The 12,979-nt window shown below is 43.6% G+C and overlaps 1 protein-coding gene and 1 long non-coding RNA gene across 4 annotated transcripts in view; both read left to right on the forward strand.

Moving 5' to 3' along the window:
* Positions 1-3,191, forward strand: part of TBX19 (T-box transcription factor 19) — a 70,131-nt gene extending 66,940 nt beyond the window's left edge. For all 3 annotated transcript variants that reach the window (XM_015125090.3, XM_077999464.1, XM_077999471.1), the window contains exon 8: positions 1,185-3,191. In XM_015125090.3, the coding sequence (XP_014980576.2) occupies positions 1,185-1,479 (295 nt within the window). In that variant the 3' untranslated portion in view covers positions 1,480-3,191. The remainder of the gene's footprint in view (positions 1-1,184) is intronic.
* A 7,416-nt stretch (positions 3,192-10,607) lies between these two features.
* LOC144340293 (uncharacterized) lies at positions 10,608-11,576 on the forward strand. The gene is made up of 2 exons (XR_013416232.1): positions 10,608-10,736; positions 11,399-11,576. It is a non-coding gene; the product is annotated as an uncharacterized LOC144340293 (long non-coding RNA).
* Positions 11,577-12,979: the final 1,403 nt, after the last annotated feature.

The following is a 12,979-nucleotide window of genomic DNA, read 5'->3' on the forward strand; positions in this document are numbered from 1 at the left end:
AGGAGGCCTGGAGCACTGAAAAATGGCACCAGGTGAATGATGGCATTGCCAACTCTGGCTTCTCTGTTGGTGTGTTTAACTAATTCCTGACTCCATAAATATTTTGTTAGAAACAAAACAAAACAAATGTATTCAATATTGCCTTTGGATAATAAGCCCATTCTCAAGCAATATTATTGGGCAATGCAGAAACTCTGAAATGTAAGAAATGTAGTGATGACTAAAGGCTGAAAACATTGGGATCATTGCACCTGTTCCAACTGCATCTATATTAAGGTGCAAGCTTGGCTGTACATTACAATCACCTGGGAAACTTAAAAAAATCCTCATACTCAGGCTGCATGCCAGATCAGTTCAATCAGAATCTCTGGGGCAAGGGAGTGGGGTGAGAGTGGGACCCAGGCAGCAATATTACTTTTAAAAACTCCCTGAGTGATTCCAGTGTGCCGAATGTGCAACCATGTGTGTGAACCAGTGCTATAGAACTAGAGAAGGCAAAGAGAGTGTTCTAGCTCTCAGCCTTTCTGCCAGGCACCAGAGATCACAGGTGGAGACCAGGAATGGAAGAAATAATGATAACAACCACCATTTACTGAGTACTACATGCTAAGGACCATATTCTTCTCCTATTTAATCCTTGTAGCAATCTCTGTAAGGTAGGTAAAATTATGACACCACATCTTGAAGATGAGAAAACTGACACTCAGAGATGTTAAATAATTTAGCCAAGGCCACAGAGCTAATAAGTGGTAGAGCTGGGATTTAAACTCAAGTCTTCTGACAGTGATGTTTCCTGGTTATTATGCCACATTGGCCAGGGAGAGATCAGATGCAGCAATCATATAGTTTTAATACCTTTTTTCTATTGCCCTGCCAATTTTACATAGGCAGGGCAATAGAAATCTGGGCAAGGGAGCCCAGATAAATGAAATTCTGTGTCTAAAACCAAATAACTCACTGGTGGCAGGGCCAGTACTACTTAATGTTATCATCATTCCACCATACTTTGCTGTTTCTCTTAGCTTTTCTGCAGAAACAGGACTAATCTGTGTCACAGCTAAAAATCAAGCCATGGCCAGAAGCCCTCTTGTAACTTCTCAGCGCTATGTGCGTGCTTGTCAGGCGGCACTCCTTCCTTGGAGTGCCATTGAACATTCCCTTCCCCTCTTTCTCTGTCTCTGCAGCCCCTATCCGTGCCTGTGGACCATCAGCAATAGTGCCGGAGGCCCCACTGGGCCAGGCCCGGAGGTGCATGCCAGCGCCCCAGGAGCATTTCTCCTCGGAAACCCAGCTGTGACTTCACCCCCCTCTGTGCTCTCCACCCAAGCACCCACTTCGGCTGGTGTGGAGGTTCTGGGGGAGCCCTCGCTAACCAGCATTGCTGTGTCCACCTGGACAGCAGTGGCCTCGCATCCCTTCGTGGGCTGGGGTGGCCCAGGAGCGGGTGGGCACCATTCTCCTTCCTCATTGGATGGTTAAGCAGGATCCTAGGAGCCTCTATCCACAGAGATCCTTCTATGTGTAGAGCGCTTAGAAACCCCATCTACTGATCTAGTGAGTCAGACTGTGGAATCTCCCTTCCCACTAGCTGGAGGCGGAGGTGAGTTATTACAGAAGTCATACTGGGAAAGGGTTCAGTTTGGATGATGCTAGTTACGTCAATTGCATCTCTCCACCATTTTCTTCTGCACTCCCATTTTCTCTGCAGCTTATTCTTGCCATGCTTAGGTGACAGAAGTTTGTGAAGTACCGTCCTTGTGCTCTGCCCCTTACTCTCAAATCGTTCTGGAAAGCCTCACTTCCTTTTCTGTGGAGAAGGTGCAAAGCTGTTAAATGAGCCCACAGTTTACCTAGCTAAGGCCACTGCTTCCTGCTTTGTGCAGCCTGGAAAGTACGTGTGGTTACGGGGCTCAGGTTTGCACTTCTGCTTTGAGACCAGGCATGAGTGTAAGCCATAGAGTAAAGTTAACAAAAAGAATAAAGCTAATCATGTATTACTCACAGCAGTGTGCCCAGACTTGTGGAAATGAAGTCGTGTCACTCCTCTGCTCACAAACCTTCAATGGTTCACCATTACCAATGGAATGAAGTCAGATCTCCTCACTATAGCTGGGTGTGGTAGCTTAAGCCCATAATCTCAGCCCTTTTGGAGGCCAAGGGAGGAGGATCGTGTGAGGTCAGGAGTCTGAGACCAGCCTGTGCAACAAAGTGAGAGCCTGTCTCTACAAAAAACACACATGCACACAAAATTAGCTGGGTGTGGTGGCATGTGCCTGTAGTCCCAGCTACTTGGAGGAGGATCACTTGATCTCAGGAGGCTGAGGCTCTAGTGAACTATGATTGTGGCATTGCACTCCAGCCTGGGCGGTAGATCAAGACTTTGTCTCATTAAAAAAAAAAAAAAAAATTACGGGCAGGGTGGCTCACGCCTGTAATCCCAGCACTTTGGGAGGCCAAGGCGGGCGGATCACAAGGTCAGGAGATCAAGACCATCCTGGCTAACACAGTGAAACCCCATCTCCACTAAAAATACAAAAAAATTAGCCAGGTGTGGTGGCGGGCGCCTGTAGTCCCAGCTACTTAGGAGGCTGAGGCAGGAGAGTGGCGTGAACCTGGGAGGCAGAGCTTGCAGTGAGCCGAGATCGTGCCACTGCACTCCAACGTGGGCGACATAGTGAGACTCCATCTCAAAAAAAAAAAAAAAAAAAGAATGAAATCCTACTATGAACGATCCCACCATCTGGCCTGAAACCACTTCTCCAACTTAGGTCCTCTGTTATCCTGTTGGCCTCCTGTGTTTTGGTCAAGGCAGGCATCTCTGTTCTCTGAGCATTTCATTGCACTTCCCACCTCTATACGTTGCCTGTGCCTGAGTGTGCTTCTTTTTCCAGTTCACCTGTGTGAACCCGACCCACCTCCCGGGGCCTGGGAAACACCACTCCCTGCATCCAACATCTGATCGGCTGAGATATGTCTGATATATCCCTGCTCGCTGTTCTCCCGTTGTTTTTGCCTCTGCCATAGAGCTCACCTCATTTTGCCTTGTATTTTTGTTACTGTGAGTGTATCTCTCCCTATTAGACTGTAAGCCTCTCGAGGGTGAGGCCTAGCCTTCTTGTCTTTGTAGCCCACAGCAGCTGGTACTGTGCCTTGCCTATTGTAGGTACTCAATAAACATTTGCTGAACTGAATCGGTGTAATGTGCATGTGTGCCACAAGGATGGTATGAAGTGGCTGGGAGGCAGATCTCAGAGACACATGCCCCGTGACACATAGGTGCGTCTGTGCGGGAGTGTAGGAACATGCTGGCTGTTTGTTACACTGGCTCCTCATCTGAGGTACCACCAATTCTCAGTGACTAACAATAATATATGGAGATGGGGTGTGTTAGAGTGGTTATTCCCAAATGCTGGTCCTTGGATCCCCTAAGTCAGGATCACCTGGAACAGGGCCTATGATACACATACAGATTCCTGAGTATACCCCACCCCTGTTGGATCAGAATCTTTGGGGCTGGTGTTCAGGAATCTGCATTTCAAACAAGAGCTCCAGGCATTGGCCCTGGGCTAGGTTTGGAAACTCCTTGCCTAGAAGAGAGAAATAGAATGATAAATACTCCAGGAACCTTATTTCAGATGAGTTTTTACCTCTGCCCAAGCCAAGGTCATTGCTGTAACCAGTGAGCAGAATCAGTTTCATGAGTCTTCCTCTTCTTTTTCTACTTACTACTGGATGTGCTAATAACCCTGGGAGTGAGGTTTCCAGACCTGGGTGATGAGCAGCTCTCCAAACATCGACTTTAGACTGCACTGACTGAGCAGCCCTTCTCAGGGCCGCCACTTGAGGAGTCTAAGGTTCCACTTGGAGCCTAGCATTGGCTCAGCTGCTTCCACCACTGATCCACCAGCTCACCCTGTGCAAACCCAGCACACTCCAAGGCTTAGTCTGAGGGGTCCAAACATGGCACTATTGAGTTGTTGGCTCTTTCGACAGCAAAAGGCCCTTTAACATGCTATGGTGTCACAGCTGGTGTCACTGCCCAATATTTCTGGGCTGTTCTGTTTTTTTGCATCTCAGGAAACAATACTACTCCAGCTACGTGGTGTCCAGGGAAGACACATTACCTGACTTCAGGTTGCCTGGCCAGAGCTCTGGGCCACTAGTTGGTGTGTGAGTGGCCAAGGCACAATGCATCCACGCATTTGGAAAGCTGTCTGGTCAGCATGCCCCCAAGGCAGCATTGTTCCTGTGTCCCAGTCCCTTTACAATACCATTAGAGCTCACTGAGGTGTGAATATATTCATATCTCTGCAAGACAGTATTTTGGTAAGTTATAACAGGTGGTTATTTCTCAATTTGCTAGAACTTTAGGCTGTTGTGGCCTGTAATTGCCCCAGCAGGTCTGTCCAAGGCCTCTTCACCAGTCACTGCAGCAAGTCCTGGCACCAAGTCCTTCGCATGTCCTGTACCAAGAACTCAGCAAGTGTAATCAGGGAATAAAAACCCACCATGAGTCTCACCCTTCCTGCACCTCCCCTAGCCTGGAGCAGACAGAAGACCTGGGGCCCAGGGGCACAGAACAGAAAGAAGCTCGTAACCTCCATTATATTTTCAATTATATTGCTCAGGTGAATGGGGTCCTCTGCAGCGTGATAACATGAGCATTAGCTGAATTTGGGGTGATCATGTCTCTTAGTCTTGTAGGATGCTCAGCTTGGAACCTGCTGTGATTCTTAAACACACACCCACTCACCAGCCCTCCCTTCCCTGGATGAACCAGCGTCATTACCAACCACCTCTGCCCACCATGCTGAGCCAGATGCTTATGGGAAACTGCTGATTCCCTTCGTGCCACTTGGTGGACACTCCCCAGAACTGAAAGGTGGTCAAATCAGGGAAGGAATGTTTTCATCACCTAAGTTATTAAGAAAAAAACTCAGTAAAGGATATTTGAAGCTTGGCAGGTCTTCGCCACTTTCTCCAAGACTAGAATAGATTTGAGTGAATATCAGCAACTTAAAATATCACATTTGTGAAGAATATGAATTCTGTTTTGTGGAAATCATGGGTCAAAGTAGGGGATGGCAACTGGCGCATTCAGGTGGCACTTCTTTCAACTCCTTCCTATTTATTTTCTCCACCCATTCCCACTTTACTGAGCCAATTGTTGGCTACTGGCCAGGTTGGTGAACAGAGAGAATATGGGCATCCTGGAACAGAGGTTAAGGTAGGGATATGTGGTACCAAAAAAGATATAAAGGAACAGCCTTTGTGGTCTGAAGACACCAAAACTTTTCCATCATCATCATTATAGACACATCTATGGTGTTGTCTGTCCAACCCCCCACCCTTCTAGGATTAGAACCCTCAAACTCTTGGTGAAATTGCCTTTTCGGAATAAGTAATGAGAGAAGTCTAACGTGAGTGACTCCATCTTGCTTCTAACCTCATAGGCTAAGTTACTTTTTTGCTTTTTCTAGCATGGAAGCCAAGATAAGTATGAGAGAAATTTAGTTCATAGTTAAACTTTGAGGCAAGGAAAATTGCCCCCCACTCCTTTTTTGTGGACTGAAGCTGCATTCATAAGACAAGGCTAAAATTGTGGCAGGGCCTTGACCTTCGCTATAGAATAGGCATAGTTAAACAATGACCTACCATTGCTTAGTTTGTTTTTCTATAAGTTGTTTACCGCCCCAGAATCACAAAACTGGGGGTCACATGATTTATAACTCCCCCATCTACTCCTGTAGATAACATCGCTATCGTGAAACCTAAAGAACTGGTCTTTGAGGTATTTTTCAGATTCAGCCTTTTTTTTTTTTTTTTTTGAGACGGAGTCTCACTCTGTCGCCCAGGCTGGAGTGCAGTGGCCGGATCTCAGCTCACTGTAAGCTCTGCCTCCGGGGTTTACGCCATTCTCCTGCCTCAGCCTCCTGAGTAGCTGGGACTACAGACGCCTGCCACCTCGTCTGGCTAGTTTTTTGTATTTTTTAGTAGAGACGGGGTTTCACCGTGTTAGCCAGGATGGTCTCGATCTCCTGACCTCGTGATCCGCCCGTCTCGGCCTCCCAAAGTGCTCGGATTACAGGCTTGAGCCACCGCGCCCGGCCAGATTCAGCATTTTAACAGAACAAGAGTTCTGGTCCTGAGGCCCCCTTCCAGGAACTGACTCAGCCACATGAAGACAGTTTTAGGTGTCCCTGTGATTTCATCTCCAGCCAATCAATTGTTTCAGTTCTGCAGCCCCCTCCCTGCCAAAGTACCCAGACTATTGAAATAAAACTAGAGTCTGGGAAACCTGGAGGCCAGAGCAACTGGTCAGGCCCATGTGACGACTTGGAACTCAACTGGTTGGGAGTGAGAAGTTGATCAAACTCTCATTCTCAACATGGAAACATCGGAATTTCACATTTTCTGGTCATGACCACTCTGATTTGGAGCACCTTGTAGGAGTCACTGTGTGTGTGTTCATGCATGTGTGTGTGTATGCACAAGTATGTCTATTTAGTGATGAGTTTCCTGTCCCTCGAGAATAAGTAAATAAACCTTTGGGACAGACTCACTTTGTTCTGAAAGAGCACTTTTTGGGGAGTGGAGTTTGGAGAAGAGTGTAACAAGGAGTTTTGGGTTAACCAGGGCTGGTTCTGGAGGTTGGAGCTGTGGTATCCCTCCTACATACCTATTAGATGGGGAGGGCTTGGAGCTTGGAGGTTGCTGAGGAGGAATCAGACATATTTAGGTGGGAACATAGTAACCTCTTAGAAGGAAAGACCTTTTCTATTTGTGGTTAAAATGTAGTGAAATATATTGGATGGCTTGGGTTAGCCAATATGACCAAGGTTGGGCAGCAGGAAAAGTATATTTCCTCTAAGACAAAATTATATTATCACAGTGGGAGGAGTAGTTTGAATGGATCACTGGTTTCCACACAAGAGCAACTGGAGGTAAGAGATGCTTCTGGACCCAGTGTCGACTCATGCAGCCACCTGGACACTGGTATGCCTTGAGAAAATGGCTGGTGTGTGAGTTAAAAAAGTTGATCCTTGGCTTTAACACTTGAGGCCTGGGCTAAAGTTGCTAAGTGGGATATGTTGGGGGAAAGTGTCCAGGGTTGTAACAATAGGAAGTCATGAGATAGTGAGGATTTCTATTAACTTGAGCAGGTAGGTGTGTTGATGGTCACTAGAGTTAGAAATTTAAATTAGAGAAATGGCTAATCGTGCTGTTACAGGGTGGATGACTGTCTTGGTTATACCTGAGGACAAGAACTGTCTTCCATTGCTGTACCTCCAACACCTTGCACTTGTGCCTGGTAGGTACATGGTAGGCACCCCACAGGTATTAATCCAGAATTTTTAGAAATAATCCTTACCAGTGCTTGGAAATTTTAGTTTGGTTTGACAAAAAGTTCTTTGTATATTTTTTGTCAAAGTTATGTCTTTGTAAGATTGTATCTCTTTGGAAAAGTTTGTTTTTTTTTTTTCCTGCTTTTTTATTTTGTTTTGTTTTTTGAGACAGAGTCTCACTCTGTTGCCCAGGCTGCAGTGGCATGATCTCGGATCGCTGCAACCTCTGCCTCCCAGGTTCAAGCGATTCTCCTGCCTCAGCCTCCCAGGAGAGTAGCTGGGATTACAGACGCCCACCATCATGCCTGGGCAAATTTTTTTTTGTGTTTTTGTAGAGAGAGGTTTCACTATGTTGGTCAGGCTGGTCTCAAACTCCTGACCTCAGGTGATCCACACACCTCGGACTCCCAGTGTGCTGGGATTACAGGCGTGAGCCACCGTGCCCAGCCAGATTATTATTTTTAACAGCTTCATTGATATATAATTTACACAGCCTATTTAAAATATATAATTCATTGGATTTTTCTAGTGTATTCAGTGTTCTGTGCCCATCACCATAATCTAATTTTAGAACATTTTGTCATCCTACAAAGAAAGCTTATGCCCATTAATAGTCACTGCCCATTTCCTTCCTACTCACCTCCACCCCCTGCCCTAGGCCGTCACTGATCTCCTTTATTTCTCTATAGATTTCCCATTCTGGACACTGCATTTGGCTGGAGTCGTATGATGTATGGTCTTTTGTGACTGGCTTCTTTCACTTACGGGTTCCTTGATGCTGTACCGTATATCAGTACTTCATTCCTTTTTCTGCCAAATAATATTCCATTGATAAATACAGCCACATTTTGTTTATCCATTCATCAGCCGATGGGCATTTGGGATGGTTCAACTTTTTCAACATTCATGTATGAGTTTTCGTGTGGGATAGACACTATTTATCATTTTCTTCATCTTATAGATGGAAGGAGCCAGCTCAGAGAACATACATGGGGTTTTCAGCATCACACAACTACTAGGGCAGAACTCAGACCTACCCGACGGTGAAGTTCTTGCTCCCATTCACAACTCGATGCCACCCTGTACTGAGAATTGTCCCAGGCAGGAGCAGTTAACGTTACTCAGCTGGCACCTCCCCTTGCTGTCCTGTTACATTTACATCAGGTTCCCAGGGCTGCAGTGGCGATTAGGGAAAAGAGTCTGTGCTCACTCTTGGGAGGAGGCTGGGCGTAGGGAGTGGGAAAGCAGGAGACAGGGAGATTGTGGAATGAGCAGGGCTTCATGGGCCAGGGACCATCCGGGGCCTGATGGCAGACTGCTGGTCTTCCAAGGACTGGCTAGCAGGGAAGCATCTCTAGGGCATTTCCGGAAACGCTTTGGGGTAGATTCTGGTGAAAGACTGAATTTCCTGGAGCAGGAGAATGTGGGTATGAGTACATTATAATTCGATTAAGAGCAATGTGATCTCAAAATCTAATGAAGCCTGGCAAATATTGATTGGTATTGAGGTGATTGATTTCAGGATAGACATTTTAAAAAGTGCACTTATTGACACCAAAACAAAAGTGTGCTGTAGCCAAAGCATTCAGAAATCCAAGACTCAACTTTGCGGTTTTAAAGTTCACAAAGGTGATGAAAGGGAGAAGGACTTTGTGATCCTTATGATGATTAGACTTTGAATTGGGAACCCATATGTGTAAGTTATACTACTGTTTGGTCAGCCTGCTGCCAAGTCAGTTACCAGCAAGATGATGCCATAAATTTCTTGTTCTGCAGAGAGGATAAGATACAGGGACCATTGATACTTTCTTGTCAGTGCCTTAGACTGAGGGGCTTCCTGGGATATGGGCATTTCAATTTAAAATTTCAATTTAAATGGATAAATTTTCCATTAATTTCCATTTATTTCCAATAAAATTTCCATTTCGATTTAAAATGGAGATAGCCTGGATTTGCTCAGGATGAGTTGGTCAACCTATAACATTGGACACGAACTTGTGGGATGACAAGCAAGAGTCCAGAATCCTGCTGTGTTGACCACATGGGGAATGAATATTTTTCTGAAAAGAGATAGGACAGAGATGAGCAGAGAGAGTAGAACAGCTAACAGATGGCCTTAAATTCCTAGGGTTGCACTTTTCTTAGCATCCTGTAGGTGGGTCTATTGTTTAGCACAATTATTTACAGGAGGCAAACTGTTATGTAGAGCAGCTAGAAGCATTGGATGCAGTAAAAGCAGCTGTTTTATTTCACCGTAGACAATCTTGTTTATCTCTCCTAGCCCTATGAAATGTACCCCCCAAATACTTGGCTATGATCTGAGACCTAGGAAAATAGCATGTGATCTCTCTCTCTTTTTTTTTTTTTTTTTTTTTGGCATGCGATTTTAAGATTTTCTTGCCTTGGCATCCCAAAATGCTGGGATTACAGGCGTGAGCCAGGGAGCACTTTCTTGAATGTTCTCAGAGTTGTACATAAACCTGGGACATCAGCAACTTCATAAGTAAGGTCTTTGGTATAGACAGAATTTTATGTGCACATAGGATGATTTCTGGGAGGTGAAGAGACAAAGTGAGGGGAAGGGATCCATAGCTTTTATTAGATTTCCAATGGGATCCATCACGCCCCCCAAAATTAAAATCTACTGCTCTATATGCTCATCGAATGATGCCCATACTTGAAGCCCATAACTTCAAGTTTCTATGTAAGTGCTAACAGCTTATAAATATTCTTCAGCTAGACCTCTTCTCTTGATTCTGGATTCCATGTATACTATACTACCGCCTACAGAACATTTCCACTCTATTCCTATGGCTGCCTCAATGTCAACACACCTAAGACTCAATAATGGCTTCTTTTTCTATATTACCCATTTAGATGAATGACATCACCATTTGCCCAGGTACTAAAGTCTCTTTCTTTCATTTGCCACATCTGATTAGCCACTAAGCCTGGTCTCTGCTACCTCAGAAATACTTTTCAATTTAACCCTACCACTTCCTTCTCTCAGTCTCAACTGCTACTTCCCCCATTTACCCAGAAATGAAAATCACAGTAATAAGCCTTGCAACCCAACTGAGAAAATACTTTAGGTCACAATAGCCTAAAGTTCTAGCAGATTGAAAAACGACCACCTCTTATAACTTACCAAAGTACTGTCTTGCAGAGATACTAATATATAATACCTTAAAATACCTTAGACAGCTGTTCACTTATTTCTAACAAAATAAGTTAGAGTTTATTTTGAAATACAGGTGAATCTTTTGTGCATCCAAAGACCAACTTTAGGCTCCTTTGTGAGTTTTGGAGCCAAAAAGAGGAAGCCTGGAATGGAGGCTCCACTGGCAAAATGAAATAAGGTTCTGGAAATGCCAATGTGTAAGGGCCTGGGTGAGTAGAGATTTATTTATTTTTTAATTTTATTTTCTACATGATGAATAATAATTGTACATATGTACGGGATACACAGTGATGTTTTGATACATACAATGTAAAATGATGAAATCAGAATAATTAGCATATTCATCATCTCAGACATTTATAATTCCTTTGTGTTGGGAATGTTCAATATCCTCCTTTTAGCTATTTGAAACTATATAATACTGTTCACTATAGTCATCGGACAGTGCTCTAGTGCTTTAGAACTTATTCCTCCTATCTAACAAAACAATGCTGCAATGAACATCCTTGTACATTTCTCTGGTGAACATATATGAGAGTGTCTGCAGGGTAGATACCTCAAAGTAGAATCCCAGATTTAGAATATGTGTAGCTCAACTTTTGCAGTTATTGTTCAATTGTTCTACAAACTGGTTGCATCAATTTGCAATGTAAACAGTAATAAGTAAGTTTCCAATCTTGCCATCACCCTGTGTTACAAAGCTATTAATATTTTTTAATTGGAATGGCTATTTTAATTTTCATCTTAGGTGAGGTTGAATGTCTTTTCATAGTTTTATGGCCATTTGTGTTCTCTCTTTTATGAAAAGTGTTTTCATTTCTTATGCCCATAATTGTTATCATTAATTTGTCTTTTTTTTTTTTTTTAACAGGTTCTGGATGGTATCTCTTTTTAGCAGAGGCGAATCTACTGTAAAGCTAAAGAAACTTAGCTTTAGGGCCCCTTGCTTGGACAGGCTTCTTTCAGTGCCCTGGGAAGGGACATCACAATATGTTTACACAATCATATATATGTATTTAATTTGCAAAAATAAACTATTTTAACACTGTTTGGTTAAGACCAATTTTCTTTCCACTCCTACTTTCCTTCTATAACACCTCTCTTTGTGCAGGGTGATGCTGGGCATTTTGGAATCAAACTGAAGGAAAACCCAGTTGGGAATACATTTAGTTTGGATTTAATAAAATATATTTATGGGATTCTGAGTCATTTTTCATGTTATTCCTGGCTCTCCCACTGAAGAAATGTCTTCCAGGGATACCCCTGCTGCTCATGATGTGAAAATAAAGTGCCAGAGGTTGCATTGTCATATAAACATGTCCTGTGGCACATGGCATCAGAAGAGTCCAGGTAATGGAAGAGAAGCAAGATGGGAGTGTGTAGAACCAGAAGCTGCTCTGTGAAATTTTATTTGATGTGGTCGTCAGACATGTAGATCTGTAAGTGGAGAACTTAGTAATCAGTGACATCTAGTCAAAATGGAAGTTATCTCCTGCCAGGAATAAACAGATACAACCTAAATGCATCATGCCTTTTTTTTTTTTTTTTTAAATGAGACAGGGCCCTACTCTGTCATCCAGGGTGGAGTGCAGTGGCATGATCTCGGCTTACTGCAGCGTTGACCTCCAGGGCTTAAGCGATTCTCCTGCCTCATCCTCCCTAGTAGTTAAGAACACAGATGTGTCCCACCAGGCCCAACAAATCTTTTTTATTTTTGTAGAGACGAGGGTCTCATGATGTTGACCAGGCTGGTCTCAAACTCCTGGGCTTAAGTGTTTCTTTCACCTCGGCCTCCCAAAGTAATCCAAAGGGATTACAGGTGTGAGCCACCATGTCCAGCAATATACCATACTTTATTTCTCTTTTTGATTGGGGTTCTAAAAATGTATGTATTAGAAGTCCTGTGTTTGTAAGGCAGAAACCCTTAGCAACACCATAAGCAGCAAACACACTTGTAATGTCTCAGATATAAAAGAAATTTAATACAAGTTTCCCTAAATTTGACAATTTTAGAAATATACATGAAATTAGCAACAACTGTTTGTGAAGTGGAAAGAAATTGTTCTAAGATATTAATACCCCCCAAATCCCACCACACTAAATCTTGATTAGTCATGTTAGAGATAGACTAAATTAGTTTTCTAGTTTCTCTATGGAAAATAATATTACAAAAATCATTGTATGATGAGGCAATCAGAATATATAGCTAACAAACATTGGTACTAAATGAAGGTAATTGTTATGTCATTTCTGGCAGCATAGAATCAAGGCAGCTCCCAATCTCTCCTACAGATGTGTGTGCCCATGTAATTAAATTCTGGCCAGTAGGGGATATATTAGTTTCCTAGGGCTGTGACAAACTGTGTGTTTTAAAACAACAGAAATTCATTATTTCACAGTTCTGGAGGCCAGAAGTCCCAAATCGAGGTGTTGGCAGGGCCATGCTTGTGAG

This window comes from Macaca mulatta, chromosome 1 (assembly GCF_049350105.2).
Source record: "Macaca mulatta isolate MMU2019108-1 chromosome 1, T2T-MMU8v2.0, whole genome shotgun sequence".
Lineage (NCBI taxonomy): Eukaryota > Metazoa > Chordata > Mammalia > Primates > Cercopithecidae > Macaca > Macaca mulatta.